At 32.5% G+C, this 17,050-nt stretch overlaps 1 protein-coding gene, 1 non-coding gene and 1 pseudogene across 2 annotated transcripts; all 3 read left to right on the top strand.

The window, feature by feature from the left end:
* The first annotated feature begins 1,532 nt into the window (after positions 1-1,532).
* LOC131660424 (beta-mannosyltransferase 1-like) lies at positions 1,533-4,248 on the top strand. The gene is made up of 3 exons (XM_058929667.1): positions 1,533-1,635; positions 1,734-2,101; positions 3,697-4,248. The coding sequence occupies exons 1-3, from the start codon at positions 1,602-1,604 to the stop codon at positions 3,865-3,867; spliced, it is 573 nt and encodes a 190-aa protein (XP_058785650.1). The 5' UTR covers positions 1,533-1,601; the 3' UTR covers positions 3,868-4,248.
* A 6,467-nt stretch (positions 4,249-10,715) lies between these two features.
* Positions 10,716-10,788, top strand: TRNAK-UUU (transfer RNA lysine (anticodon UUU)). Its single transcript has one exon. It is a non-coding gene; the product is annotated as a tRNA-Lys (tRNA).
* Positions 10,789-11,841: 1,053 nt separating this feature from the next.
* Positions 11,842-17,050, top strand: LOC131660425 (uncharacterized; annotated as a pseudogene).

Below are 17,050 nucleotides of genomic sequence, written 5' to 3' on the forward strand. Positions count from 1 at the left end.
GCCCAAACGTTTTACAGCTAGATCATATATACGAGTTTATGAGAGGAGCAATCTCTGGATCCAAACGGTTTATGGCTAGATCATATATACGCACACAAAAATAATTTATTTTCAAATTTAAATTATTTTAACAATTTTCCATATTTTTTATTAAAATAATTAATAAATTATTTTAAATTTTTTCAAAAAATTTTGTTTCCCTCTTTTGAGTAATAATTATCATAACAATAATGTAGAAATATGATACCAGATAATTTATTGAAACGAAATTAACATACACTAAAAACTTTATGCGCGCCACGCAACAAGGTAACTAATAATGAAACTAGTGATACAATTTATTCAAAAGACTAAACAACTCTGAAATTTGACCTAAATTCCCCTGTGGGAACTCATTTTATTAAGACATGATGTGAAAGCTAGTTTATGGGGAGAAAGGATCATCGTCACAGAATTTGCATTGACATTTCTTGAAAAAGAGACCACATTGTCCAGAGAGTGCATTTTCTACTGTCTGACAGTAATGGTTACAAATTCCAGAATGGAAGCATCTTGCATGAGGCCATGTGTCACTGTTACGCAAACATATCTTGCTTGGTTTTGGTTCCTTATCTTCCGAAGAACCTGCACATTAAATAAACAACAACAATGTTAGTGTTTTCTAAACTATTAAAAAATGGTCACATAAAATACAATGTAGTACTAAATTAAACAAAATATAGTTTCACTTGCCATGGCCTGATGCTACAATGAGAATGACAGCAAAAAAAGCTGCAAAGACTTGAATACGATTAAGGAACATAGCCATGATTGTTAATTAATTGATATTATAAAATGAAATGAGGATGTGTGTGTATATATAGTAATAGTAATGTATGGTATATCTATTTTCATGCTTAAATGATGAACTCATGGTTAGGTTAAGTGCACAAATAATGTGTGCCTATGAAAGCATCATCATCTTAATTTTAATTTATTTATCTATAAAATAGAAAATAATTTCACTTTTACTTCATTCTATTTGTTCTTAATTTTTTTATATAATAATTATTAACGTATTTAATATTTGTTTTTTAATTTCTACCCATTATTACTATATATTAATTATATATTAATTATAATTTCAATAACCATTAAAATGAGAATTATAGAAAAAAAATAAAAAATGGTGACAATTATTATTATTATTATTATTTTAATATAGAATTAATATAATTAGGGTTTGTATTTAGAATTAAAAAGAAATTAATAAAAAAAAAAAGAAGTAAAAGTAAGCTACGTTATAAGCTGAATTGATAATATTAGTAAAAAAAATCTAAAGAAAGTGAAGTCCCCACGAGCATTACCTAAAAACAGCCGAACATCACCGCCGATTTCAGCAAGAAGCCAACACCCACCGTGATCTCTCCGCCATCGACAACATACTACCGCGAGCATTACCTAAAAACGGCCGAACATCACCGCCTTATATCTATTTGCCTTGTTTTATCTCTTCTCCACTCCGTTCATAATCGCCGAAGCTGTGGAACTCAAAATAAGGTTCTTTCTTTTAACCCATTCTCTTCTTCACTCTTTATTTATCGTTCTTCCATTCCATTCCGATGCGATTCTTTGTTAGGGTTTATGCTAGTTACAGTTAGGTTTATCCTTCTTAACTCAAAATTAGAATTGATTTTCTTGATACAAACACTATTCTGTTGTTTGTTTATTAAATCATCTTTTATATTTTGCAGTAAGATCCCAATTCAATGATGTGGAGGACTATGTTGCGTTCACACGCGCGTTCATTCGCCACCGTGAAAATCACAAGTTCCTATCGCCCAGCTCCTTTGTTGGAAGCTGGCAAGCTCCCAAGGATCCTAAGGAAGCCGAAGCAGTGCTTGCTCAGCTTCGGAGAGACTACGCAAAGCAAGTGAAGGAGGTTCGGAAGGAATATATAAGAGAAATGGAGGCTATGGCATTGGAGAAGCAACGGAAGGATGAGACTCAGAGGGAAGCACTTAGAGTTGCTAATGAAGAGCGTAAGAAACTTAAGGCTCAGGCTGCACAAGTTAGGGCTCAGGAACGAAATATTGCTCAACAACAGTTTCGAGAAACCCTTGTAAGTCATCTTTTCAATTTAGTATTTTGGAAATTGAATCTACGATTTGCATGTTGTGAATGAGTATGAGGATTTTTTGAGATGAATTGAAGATGATCAAGAGTTTATTATGATTTGGATTAAGGACTTGTTTGGTTAAACAACTTAATTAAGCACTTATAGCATAGTTACTTTTCACATAACTGCTTATGTATAAACTATTTATATAACTATATGAAATACAGGTAAACTATTTTTATGTTTGAAACAAACTGTTTTCATAAGCTATACTAAAGAACTTATGGAAGTAAGCTGAAAAAAGATTATGGATAAATCATTAGTTGTTTTCAGAAGCTCTCCAAAACAGTTTCTCATGTGTTTATGTCAGTAGATAAGCTTAAATAAGCCAATCAAAGAGGGTCGAAGTAAGCTGTAAACAGCTTATGGACAAATCATAAGTTTTTTACATAAGTTATCCCAAGCAATTTTCCAAGTGTCTATGCCGGTAGATAACTCAAATAAGACAATTCAATCGCCTTTCATTTGTATGCGTTGTGAGTTTAACTTATATTCAATTGCGTATTCCTATATAAATATTTATGAAGATATTTTAGGAATGATCTGACAAAGTGAAATTATGGTGTAATTTGTGCGTAAAAATGATTTACATTGTCTATGTATATAAATTAATCTTCTCATCACAATTTTGCTTCAAATAGGGAAACAAATATTTATATAAATTAATCTATCATTACAATTTTGCTTTTAATGGTCAAAATAGCTATTTAGATTTGCTTTTCCTTATTTTGAAATTTGAATATATTGTTTGAAAATTTGTTTGTTTATGTTTCATTTTTTGATTTGCACTTGTTTGTTTTCAATACTTGTTATTAGTTAGTTTAGGTGTTCTTGGTTTTCTTGATGACTGCTGATGTTGACCAACTATTGAGGAAACCTATCATTCTTATTAACTAGTAAAAATCTCGTACAAGAGCACGGCTCTAAGAAAAATAGTGGAAAACATATGTCTGAGATTCAACCACGTTCCATTAGTGTAAACTTTTTGTATGAATGATAGTTTCCTCCTTCTGATGGTTATGATAAGCTTTGTATTAGATTTTTCACTAGTGTTATCCAAATCCTAAACATGTCTATTGTCCCTGTTTTGATTTGACATTACAAACAATGACATTAGACTCTTGTAGTCTTGCTGTTGCTAGTTGAGAGATAGGCTGGTCACTGTTTATGGACAGTTTATTTATGTATCACGACTCAAAATCACTTACCTAATAACTTCAATGAGAATATATGTCTCATTTTATTACTATTTAATTAATTGGAAAGATAGCTGTTAAATATATAAAACCAAATGGATGTTGGGGTTGTCTATGAATTAACTTGTGTCTTTTTTTATATGTTCATATTTGAGATTTTAAATTTAACTTGTTCTTTTTTAACTTGGTCTAAACTTTAAATTTTAATAACCCATTGTTGGTATAGATTTTGCTTATTGCTATTTATACATTATGTTTGTTTCATATTTTTCAATAACCTAGTCATTGTTGGTATAGATTATGCTTATTGCTATTGATATATTTCTTATGTTCGTGGATTAGTTAAAAGAGAGAGCAGAGAAACTTGAAAATTGGAGGATGAAAGCCAAAAAGCATGAAGAGAAGAAGGCCGAGAAGAAAGAATTGTTGCATCAACGAAGTTCATTGTGGGTTGATGAAGCCGAACTCGAGAAGGAAATAACAAATGTTGTAATTGCTACAACGTATCTTTGAGCGGTTGAGCCCTTTGCAGTTTCATATCTACTTGGTGGGCCCCAATGTTCAAAGAAGCCTCATAGAAATAACTCTTATATGTTGAGCATATCATGTGCTTAGTTGTTGTTCTACACTAGTTGCATCATGAAGCATGGACACAAGTCTTTAGTTGGTTGGTCTTTTCGAATTTTGAAGCAAGTGCATAGGCATGAATTGCAAACCATGCTGCAATCTTTTACATGACTTGGTAGAATAATCAGATGGTGAATTTCATGCAGATTCCCTTCTGATTAACATTGTGAAACAGTGCTTTTAATTAGTTTTTTTTCTTTCTTCCTGACATTTCGTTAATTCAAAAGGGTTGTTTTGTTAATGATGGATATGAATAGTTTTCTGATATTCTGGTTTGAAGCGCAAATTACAGAATTTCCAAGTTTGTTAAATTCTGCAATAGCCAATTATAGACCTTTAATTATCTGGTAGCATTTGTGTATAAAAACAATATGTATGAAAACATCTTTCATGGATGGATTAGTCATCAGGCACACTCTTAAAGCCTTACCTCAATTCAAGTTGCAAACTGCAAGTATAGTTTGAATCTATAATTCTATATTAACTTGGGGAGCTCCTAATGAATTCATTAACTGTCTTTTTGTTCACGCTTTTCTCACAGTAGACAAACCAATTGCTTATAGATGCTTCCAGGTTCAGCCATCAGCCTCTCTTGACTTCCTATTTCAGCAACCTTTCTGTGTTGCAGCACTGCAATGCTGTCTCCGTTGCAAATGTCAAGAGACTGTGAGCTACCAAAATTTGTCTTCCGAACTTCCATAAGCTTATCAAGAGCTTTTTGGACAACTCTTTCTGTTATTGTATCCAGTGCACCTGTTTCTTCATCCAACAGAATAATGGTTGGATATTTCAGAATAGCTCTAGCAATTGTTACCCTTTGTTTTTGTCCTCTTGATAACTGTACCCTTCAGTCATTCTACTGATGAATTCATGAGCATTTGCTGCCTTCATTATATCTATTTTTGATAGTGGTGGCAAAATGAGCTGGTGCTTAAGCCCGCTTAAAAATATGAGGTAGAATAACTTGAGATTAATAAATTAGATAGAAGCGTGGTCTTTTTGATCATGTAGCTGAGTCTTACTTTTGTGGGACTAAGTTCGTTTCTTGTTGTTGATCTCCCTGGAACTATATATTAACTTCACTGGATTTTGATAAGCCATCTCACAGGCTTATGTTTCTCATACAAAATGTCTCTCAAATTAACTAAATATCATGCATCATACATACAGATATATGAAAAATTAAAAGAATAGGGTTATGGACACTGACACTATTATTTGGTCAAGCCAATGGAAAAATCTTAGTTAAACCTATGAACGGTCTTGCTTCTCCAAGCTTTGACTTTCATGGTTGTCCCTTATGATTTGTCCTTCTTGTCTTCTCCATTATATTGCATTAATGAGAATACTCATTTTAATATGAGGGTATAATATACAAACATGGTCGTGGGATTGATTCGCGTTATATATTTATTATTATTATTATTATTATTATTATTATTATTATTATTATTATTATTATTATTATTATTATTATTATTATTTGTTTATAACTACCGGTTTTGTTCAGTTCGGGGGTCAGAATACTGACATCAGGTCAACTGGTTGCATTGACATTTAGGATCTGTTTGGTTCAACGGGGGGAGAGGAGGGGAGAGAATTTAATAGAGGGGAGGGGAATGGAGGGGAGGGAATTTAACTAAATATATGTTTGGTTCAAAGAAGGGGAGGGGAGAGAAGGTGAGGGGTTTTTACCAACATGTATGTTTGGTTCACAAGGGGAGGGGAGGGATTTTAAAATTAAATTACCTTTTTATCCTTATAAATATTGTTATTTGTTCTTCGTAAAAATAATTCTAAATAACAATAGTATTGAGTAAATTTTCCCAAATAAAAACTTTTTCGTTCATAAATCATACTATAACACTAAACAACATCACACATTAGTTGAACTATAGATCTTCAACGCAAATCAAACAATTATCTGATCTTGATGATTCATCTAATCTAATAAAATAATTTCTATAATTAAAAATACATAGAATAATATTATAATGTTAAAAAAAAGACACAAATAGCAACCGCAATGAAACGTGAAATAACATAGAAAAATCTAGTCTTTAATAATTCAATAAGGACAATCTTGAAATTAAAAAAAATAATTGAGGATAAAATAGAGAAAATAATAAAATTTTGATTAATGAATCTTCCCTCCCCTCCAAATTTCCCCAATTTGGAGGGGAGCAAAAAGTGAGTCTAGGAGGGAATTTGCTCCCCTCCCCTCCCCTCTCTTCATAAAAAATGAACCAAACACATTTATTTATAAATATCCCCTCCCCTCCATCTACTTCCAACCAAACAGACCCTTAAGGATGTTATAATTTTTTTTCTATATTATTTAAAACTATTTTATTTTCTTACACTTAATATTTTTATATTTAATAATGTCTCACATTTAAGTAACACTTAATAATTTAATGAATGGATTAAATAATTTTGACACTTTATTACTACCTCTATTTTTTATTATATGTCGTTTTGGACTTTTTACAAATGTTTAAAATAATATTATTGTATGGAAACGAGAAATTATGAAGGTTTTACAAAATTATCCTTTGTTAATGACATGTGGAAGATAAAATTACATAATTGAAAAGAGAGAATAATAAATATTTAAGGATATAATAGAAAAAATATCAATAATTATTCATTGAAATTATAAAACGACTTAATTTAAATACAATATTTTTCAAAACGACTTATAATAAAAAAACAGAGGGAAGTACTTTACAAATAAACATAATAAAGAAAATATTTTTACTATCAATAATAAATATGTTACAAGTTTTAAATTCAATCATAATTCAATGACATATAAGGTTACACCTACAAATGGCTAGAACACTTTAAACATCTTCAAACATATATTATTCTTGTAATATATATTAATAATTAATAAAACAAAATTAAAACGAAAAGACTAAGAAAATAATTATTCACTAATCACCATGCAAAATAATGATAGAAACACATCTCTATTATCATTAATTTTATTGTTTTGAAAAAACACATTTCACGAAGGTAACATGGATTCCGTTGTATGTTTCCATATAATTTTTTTTTTCAATTGTATATTTTGCATGACTAAAATAGGTTTTAGTAAGAGCAAATAACAAGTTGTCTTAGCTTAGCTATTAGAATGTGTGGCTTTTAACCACGTGGTCGTGGGTTCGAGTCCCACCAACGGTGTTATATATTTATTTTGACATTTACGAGTGTTATTTTTTTTCTATATTATTTAATGTAATTGAAAACTACTTTATTTTTTTTACACATAATATTTTTATATTTAGGCTCTATTTGGCAAGTCATATTTTAAGTTCATAGCTTATAACTTATAAGTTCATATGATGATAAAAGACCTGTTTAGTAATAGTCTTTTTATCACGAACTAATAACAGCTTATTTTTTCAGATGGTATTTTAAATAGTGTTTTAGCTTATGACTTATATCTTATAATTTATTCTTTCAATAATACCCTTATAAATTTTAATTATTTTAAATGTGCATTTAATTATTAATTAATAAAAGTCTTTTTATGTCATATTACATTTACAAGCTAGTTAAACCGTTAATTTTACCAAACACTTTAATTACCTTATTAGCTACCAGTCATCAGACACAACTATAAGGTATCAGCCATCAGCCATAAACTATCGGTCATCAATTATAAGCTAACTTATCACCTAGTCGTTAATTTTACCAAACAGGGCCTTAGGCTCTGTTTGACAAGACATAATTTTGAGCTTATAGCTTATAAACTTTTATGGCAATTTAAACCTGTTTGATAACGGTCTTTTCATCATAAGTTAAAAGCTTATTTTGCTAACTTATAGCTTACTTTTTAGATTCTGTTTTAAATAGCGTTTTAACTTATAGCTTATAGCTTATAATTTTTTCTTCCTTGTTTATCCTTATTATTTTAACAAAAGTCCACTTTTATCCTTTATAATTTATTTTAATTTAAAATAAAATAATTATTATTAAATATCTTTTATGTCATTTTACATTTATAAGTTAGTTGAACCGCTAATTTTACTAAACTCTTCAATTAGCTAATCAGCTATTAGTCTCAAGTCTCAACCATCAGCTATAAGCTATCAGCCATCAGCCACAAACTATAAGCTATCAGTTAGTTTATTAGTCAACCGCTATTTTTACCAAACAGACCCTTAATAATGTCTCACATTTAAGTAACACTTAACAATTTAATGAATGAATTAAATATTTTTGACAATTAAATTACTTTACAAATAAACATAATAAATATATACAAATTATTATAAATTATAAAGTTAATACAAATTTTTAATTCGATCATAATTTAAAGACATCTAAGGTTACACCTACAAATAATTAGAACACTTTGAGCATCTTCAAAAATATATTATTCTTATAATATATGTTAATAATTTATAAAATAAAAACAAAAATACTAAGATAATAATCATTAACCATGCAATATAATGATATATCATTAATTTTATTGTTTTGAAAAATTATTAATGGAGGTCTTGGGCTGCGAAAAGGATGGAGGTCTTGGGCTGCGAAATCTTGAAACAATGAACCGAGTTTGCATGATGAAGCTTGGGGGCAAAATTATTAATGGCAACAAGGATCTCTGGTGTCGAGTGCTTCGAGGAAAATACAAGGTGGAGGATGTGACTACTGACTTTAAAGCTGGTAGTTTGGATTCAAATCTTTGGAAAGCTATAGTAAAGACTGCTCCAACCTTAATGGAGCTAGGGAAATGGAGCATTGGCAATGGGGAAAATATTCATGCTTGGCAAGATAGTTGGATTGAGAGAGGTTGCTGCATGAAGGATAGAAATATATGTATTCCTACTCATTTAACAGATGCTAAGGTTTGTGATCTTGTGGGGGTCGATGGTGAGTGGGATTGACATATTTTAAGCTGGCTGCCTCATCAATTAAGGCTGCAGATTACAGCAATTCACCCTCCGCTAGGGGATTCGCATGAGGATAAATTTGAAGTCTCTTCCAAGGATGATGAAGGCCTGTCTATAAGCAGCACTTATAAGCTTTTGATGGAGTATAATGAATCGGTTCTCAGCAAGAAGTGGAAGAGGATATGGGATCTTCGAGTTCCGGAAAGAGTCCGATTTTTTATTTGGATGCTGCACCATGATAGACTTCTTACGGCAGTTAGAATGGGACAGTTTGGGCTGAGTAATGCTGTTTGTGGTGTGTGTGGTAATTATTTAGAAAGCATCATGCATGTGTTTAGAGATTGCATGCAGATTAGAAGTATTTGGGATAGAACTATTCTTAGGGATATTGCTCACCGTTTCTATACAGTTGAGTTACAGGAATGGTTGCATCTTAATATGGAAGGCAATTTTGTTACTAGCATTCAAGGTGTTGGTAATTGGCCAGAATTTTGGTCCACAGCTTGTCATGCAATTTGGAACTGGCGAAATAAAGAAAAGCACGCTGAGAATTTCCGTAGACCTGTAGATTTGATTAGTGATATTGCTACAAATATTCTTCATTACAAGGCTGCTGCTTGTAATAATCTTGTCATGGAGCGAGACAAAATCACATTTCAACTTAAATGGTGCAGGCCAGAAAATGGATTTATCAAAGTCAATGTTGATGGGGCTCACTCTAGTGGTGGAGGATCTAGTTGTGGAGGGCTTCTTCGAGATGAGGAGGGAAGATGGTGTGGGGGTTTTGCTAGAGGAGGGGGTAGTAGTAATTCCTTGGTGGCAGAACTGTGGGGTATTCATGAGGGGCTGAAATTGGTGGTGGAGAAAGGTTTTAAGTATGTGGTGCTTGAGTCGGATTCGAAAGAAGCTGTGGATATTAGTAATAGGCAGAGTGGAAGTAATTTGAGCAATAGCAATTTGGTGCGTAAAATCCATTTTTGGATGAATGCTTTAGAGAAGGTGGAAATTCGGCATATATATCGTGAGTGTAACGGTTGTGCGAATCGTCTTGCTAGCTTCGGTAAAGAGTTTAAGATTGGTTATGTGTCTTTTCCAACGATCCCTAGTTGGCTTGTTGATTTTTTTGTTCAAGATTCTAAGGGTGTTTTGTACCCTAGAATTGTGTGTGTTTAGTCCTTTTGTTCCTTGGGCTTAGGCCCTCCCCTTAATCAAAAAAAAAAAAAACACATTTCATGAAGTTAACATGGATTCAGTTGTATGTTTTTATATAATTATTTTTTTTTCAATTGTATACTTTGCATGACTAAAATGGATTTTTTAAAAGAAAAGTTAACAAGCCGTCTTATCTTAGTTGGTAAAGCGTGTGATTTTAACCACGTGGTAGTGGGTTCGATCCCACAGACGACAATATATATTTATTTTGACATTTAAGGGTGTTATGCTCTTTTTATATATGTTATTTAATGTAATTTAAAACTACTTTGTTTTTTTGCACTCACTTAATTTGATATTTAATAGTGTCTCACATTTAAATAACACTTAATAATTCGATCATAATTCAATGACATCTAAGGTTACACCTACAAATGGATAGAGCACTTTGAGAATCTTCAAACATATATTATTCTTGTAATATATATTAATAAAACAAAATTAAAACGAAAAAACTAAGACAATAATCATTAACCAATCACCATGCAAAATAACGATAGAAACACATTTCAAGAAGTTAACTTGGAATCAGTTGTGTGCTTCCATATAATTATTTATTTCAATTATAAATTTTACATGACTAAAATGGATTTTAGTAAGAGCAAAGCAAAAGCCGTCTTAGCTCAGCTGGTAGAGCGCGTGGCTTTTAACCACGTGGTCGTGGGTTCGATTCCCACAGACGGCGTTATATATTTATTTTAACATTTTAACATTTCAGGTTGTTATGCTCTTTATATATATATATATATATATATATATATATTATTTAATGTAATTTAAAATTACTTTTTTTTTTACATTTAATAGTGTCTCACATTTAAGTAACTTCAATGACATTTAAAGTTACAGCGCTAGAACACTTTGAGCATCTTCAAATATATATTATTTACTAGTTAATAAGAATGACAGGTTTCCTCAATAGTTGGTCAACATTAGCCGTCATCAAGAAAACCAAGAACACCTAAACTAACTAATAACAAGTAATGAAAACAAACAAGTGCAAATCAAAAAATGAAACATAAACACACAAATTTTCAAACAATATATTCAAATTTCAAAATAAGGAAAAGCAAATCTAAATAGCTATTTTGACCATTAAAAGGAAAATTGTAATGATAGATTAATTTATATAAATAGTTATTTCTCTATTTGAAGTAAAATTGTAATGAGAAGATTAATTTATAAACGTAGACAATGTAAATCATTTTTACGCACAAATTACACCATAATGTCACTTTGTCAGATCATTCCTAAAATATCTTCATAAATATTTATATAGGAATATGCCATTGAATATAAGTTACACTCACAATGCATACAAATAAAAGGCGATTGAATTGTCTTATTTGAGTTATCTACCGACATAAACACTTGGAAAATTGCTTGGGATAACTTATGGAAAAAACTTATGATTTATCCATAAGTTGTTTACATCTTACTTCCACCCTCTTTGATTGGCTTATTTAAGCTTATCTACTGACATAAACACATGTGAAACTGTTTTGGAGAGCTTATGAAAACAACTAATGATTTATCCATAATCTTTTTTCAGATTACTTCCATAAGTTCTTTAGTATACCTTATGAAAACAGTTTGTTTCAAACATAAAAATAGCTTACCTGTATTTCATATAGTTATATAAATAGTTTATACATAAGCAGTTATGTGAAAAGCAACTATGTTATAAGTGCTTAATTAAGTTGTTTAACCAAACAAGTCCTTAATCCAAATCATAATAAACTCTTCATCATCTTCAATTCATCTCAAAAAATCCTTATTCTCATTCACAACATGCAATTCGTAGATTCAATTTCCAAAATACTAAATTGAAAAGATGACTTACAAGGGTCTCTCGAAATTGTTGTTGAGCAATATTTCATTCCTGAGCTCTAACTTCTGCAGCCTGAGCCTTAAGTTTCTTACGCTCTTCATTAGCAACTCTAAGTGCTTCCCTCTGAGTCTTATCCTTGTGTTGCTTCTCCAATTCCATAGCCTTCATTTCTCTTATATATTCCTTCCGAACCTCCTTCACTTGCTTTGCGTAGTCTCTCCGAAGCTGAGCAAGCATTGCTTCGGCTTCCTTAGGATCCTTCGGAGCTTGCCAGCTTCCAACAAAGGAGATCGGCGATAGGAACTTGTGATTTTCACGGTGGTTGTTATGGTGGAAGTGTGACGCACGTGTGGCGAATGAACGCGCGTGTGAACGCCCGATGGTTCTTTTAATTATTACATTCTTTTTTCTTTATGGGAATTATTTCATCCTTATGTACAAAAAAAAAACCTTAAATTACATTTACTCAGTAGTTAATAAATTATAAATTATTTTTGACCAAGGCATTAATATTTTCCAAAGCTACATCTAGTTTGGACAAAAGAATTTCCACTAGTAAAGTGGCAGGCAGGTAGCAACAGAGAGTCCCAAACGGCGCACAACAATCAAACCGTTCCCAACACTCTCATCATATTCTTCATCTTCTCTCTCTGAATTTGCCGATTTCAACAATAGGTTTTCATCGATTGCACCTCTGTATTCGCCGATTTAATTTTCCTATAATTCATGTTTATGCGCCTAATTTCAAAATCATAGCTTTAATTACGATAATAACAATATTAATAATTATTTATTTTTATTATTCATAGTTTTTGGGTCTTGACTTTGAATACCGTTTTTTCAGTATTTATTATGGATCCTTCTGACTTTACCACTCTGCTTCATCTCTAGGATTTTCCATTTCCCTTTATTTATATATTTCATCACTCTTTCACTCTCTATCTAGCTCAATCGTTTTATCCTTTTTTTGTAGGGAAATTTCATTTCTGTTTTTCTTCCCAATTCCTACTGATTTTAGGTTACTACACACTTTTTCCCCAATTCTTCTGTTTTCTAATATACTGATTGTATTGCTTTTGATGTGTATTTCGTTGTAGCACTGACACCTCTGAAGAAAGACTTGTTGTGTCAGACACCCACACAGACATTTGTGATTATATTTAATTTATTAATTTTTTTCATATTATTACGCATGGTGGCGTGTCAGTGTCAGTATTGTGTTCCGGTGTGTCCGTACTTCATAGTTTTTTTTTGTTTTTTTAGAAGTGTTTTAAATTGAAATTGTGTTTAACTTCAAAAATAGACTGGTTGAGTGTCAATGATAGTTTGTTTTTCTGGATTATGGTTTTCAGTTTTTCATTGTCACGGTATTGTTCTTTGCAATTGATTATATGTTTTTTCTGGTCACTGTTGCAGGATGAGAGTTGTTGTTTAGATCTGTGTTTTAGGATGCAATTGGTGATTTGGTGGCTGCTTTTTAGTGTAAGAAGCTAAAGGCCGTTGATACTTCGTAATGGGTGCTGCTTGTTTTGTTGCTGCTAAAGATAAAACTGTACAGAGTGGATCGACTAATGAGAATTCACATCGGAATATTTGGTGTTCGCCGACGTGGAGCTTTCGTTGGGATCATCGAGGAGGACACGTAGCTGGTGAAAATACTTCAATAATCTGGTTTTCGGATGGGAATAGCAGGAATGATGGATCGGAGAATAAAAATGAATCGGGTCGTGTATTAGATGATGGAAGTCCGTTGCAGAACTCTCAACCGAATGCTAGCCGAAAATCTCCGATTTCTGAAGGGACTGGTGCAAATGTTAGAGATTCAAATTCAGGTAACCTTCAAACAAACAGTTAGATGTCTGCATTTAACTTTGGACCTACATGGGTTGGACTGTTTAGAATTGTATTTTGTGTCAGTTATTTTACAATTCATGTTGTTTAGATCCCACATCAATTAGAAATATGGCCAAGATATTCCATATACGACTGGAAAAAAACTTCACCTTAAGAACTAACTTGTCGGGTTAAGTTATATATAGACCAAAGTTTGAGATATATGTCCATATTCTAGATGTCTAGTTGTAAATGCGATGGGGTGTTGTTACTGGGCCACCCACACTTGCCCATGCTTTAATTAGAGTTGGAAAATGAGCATTTACCCACCCACCAAAAACCCACTCAAAATAACGGGGCAGGGAAGACATTGCATCCCTAAAGCCTAAAAGTGACAAAAAAGCATGCCCGCCTCCACTATAAATCAGGATGGGGCAGGATTGACAGAGTAGAGGGTACGGACCTAAAACCTTGGTTCCGCCTGGAAAAAATTGCAGGTTTGTTTTTATGCCACTAATAATGCTTGGGCTATGCTTGACATTAATTACTATCTTTTGATGTTTAGTTAGGCTACTTGGTGAGGTACATCACATTAAATTTTGAGACATGGTTATGCCTTCTCAAATATACGTCTATCAACACTAATAAATTTTTTCCTATCCTACCCTCAAATTAATGCCATATGATTCACTCCCAGGTCAATTATACTACACTGCAAATTTATGACAATGTTTAACACTCACTAGTTAGTAATAATGTTTTTGTAGGTTGTTAGTACTTCCTCCATCTCATATTTAAGTGTCTTTTAAGGTTATGCACTCTTTAAGAAAATCATATTTCTATGCTAAAATGAGTTCCATTTACCAAAGGTCCTTTATTATTAGTAATTGGTTAGTGGAGTGGTTGAGTGATTTGAGCTACAATGAATAAGGGTATAGTAGTAAAAATAATAATAATTGTTTCACGAATAATCTGAAAAAACAAATAGTATGAGACACATGGATATCTTAAATGAGACATTTAATATGAGATGGAGGGAGGGAGTAAGCCCTTTCATTTATTTGCAATTTTTCTTAAGCTGTGTTAAAAAATGAAAACCTAAAGCAATACTTTTGTGGGTTAAGTACAAACTCAAGTTCTAAGATGGTTTCAGAGTCTTTTTTTATCCAATTAAAGCTTAATAAGAGATTTGCATCAAATAAACATGACAAAATAATGACATTGACTGTAAACTTGTAATCATGATGGTGTTGATGATAGTCCATTATTTGTGTTAGCCTCAGTTAAATCTGACTACCTGAACCTTTTTTCTAAGTTTTAAACTAGGTAATCAAAAGCTCTGCTTTATGTTAACCTGTAATACCATACTACAGGCAGTCAATTCTGCAAGTTTTTTTCTTATTAAATGTAAGTATGGTATGACACCATTACAATGTAACCGATCCAGTCATTGACGATTGTTCTGTCAACTGGTCAACTGGTTCTTATGTAGTATCTGGCATGGTTATTCATGTGTATTGCAGATGTATCTATTTCAAGGTCTGTGTCTATCGATGCAAGCATGGAACATGTGAGATGATACAATGATTTTTTTTTTTTATAAAAAATTCTTTCATTTTTGCTTAGATTTTGTTGGTAATGGTATGGTTTCTTTTACACTCTACTAACTATAATAAATCACTTTCTAGGCAAATGGGTTGGGAGAATCATCGTTAGCATCTTGGCCATCATCTGCAAAACCATTATTGCATTCAACTCCATTGTTGGCATCTCCTTTATCATCCCAACACCACATGCTTCCACCTAGCTTTACCCCATCAAGGTGGTCCGGTCATTCCCCAAGACACCAGCTGTTATGGCCAACTTCTGATATTCGAATGCAAGCATGTAAGTCGCCCGGCAGCTTCTCTCTGTCAGAGGAAAGACCTGTGTTTCCTTCATGGAGCAACAGATCAAGAATGCGCTCCTGTGGGGGATCTTCAGATGGTTGGTCTATACCTGGCTTCTCTGAGTTGATGGGAGCTCACCACAGACAAAGATGGTCATTGGATAGTGAGTCCTTTGGTTCTAATTATAAAAGGATAGCTAGATCCGGTAGTTGGTTTTCAACCTTGCCCGTTGATTTGAGAACATGTGGCGTTTGCTCAAAGGTTTTAAAGGAGAAGTCTCCTTGGAATACCCAAAAGATATATATAAATAATGACCTTTCTGTAGTTGCCGTTCTTATCTGTGGACACGTCTATCATGCTGAATGTTTGGAGAATATGACAGCTGATATTAGTAAGTACGATCCAGCTTGCCCAGTCTGTAGCTTTGGTGAGAAACAAACTGTGGAGTTGTCCAAAAAAGTTCTGGACGAGAAATGGATTTGAAGGCTAAAAATCAGACATTGGAGAATCGGGTTGACTACAGTGATATTGAAAATGATGATTCCATTGCATTTTATAGCATTAAAGTGAAAGAACCTATAGGTAAAGGCAAAGGTAAAGTTACTCGGATGGACTCCAGTTCTCGTGGGAGAAGCTCCTTTGGGAAACCTTTTTTGAGACGATTCTTTACATTTGGATCAAAAGGTTCCAAATCCACGATAGATAGTCACCCTACAAAAAAGAAGGGCTTCTTTTGGACAAAATCAAGCAAATAATAAGCTTCTTCTTGGTTATTTGGAGGTTAGTTTCCTTTTTTTTTCTTTGTATTGCATGCACCAAATTATCAGAAGCATCCTCAATAATTGCTAATTCAATGTATAACAATAAAGAAAGAAATACGTTTTTGCTCCTTTTCCAATTTATAGATAGAAAGTTATTTTACTTCCGGATTCTTTCTGGTCTGGCTTCATGCAGCAGAAATCGAACTTTCATAGTTCAAACTCCTTGTTAGACTTAGTTACATAGACTTTAGCTGTTTAGCTTAGCATTCTAGAAAGCCCAAGTGATTCTTTAGATTAACACGATTCTTTTCACCACCTTTATAGCAGGCTCTACTCCACTGTTGATAATCTCTGCACCATTCAAAGGATTATGGAGCATCTATACGCACTACTAATCTGTGATTTCAAGAAAATTAGAGGCTGAAGTTACTATGTAAAGAACACATACAAGTATCTTTTTGTGTTGTACAGGTTGATTTGTTTATTTTATGGATATGATTCATATATCCAAATGATGTTATGTCGTCCATGATTCTTCTTGTATGTAAGGCATGGCAATAGCCCAATGGTGTTTCTGGTGTCGGACGATAGTCTCTACAGATTAATAGACAATCGCGATACAAATTATTTTGA

Source organism: Vicia villosa, linkage group LG3 (genome assembly GCF_029867415.1).
Source record: "Vicia villosa cultivar HV-30 ecotype Madison, WI linkage group LG3, Vvil1.0, whole genome shotgun sequence".
NCBI classification, from domain to species: domain Eukaryota; kingdom Viridiplantae; phylum Streptophyta; class Magnoliopsida; order Fabales; family Fabaceae; genus Vicia; species Vicia villosa.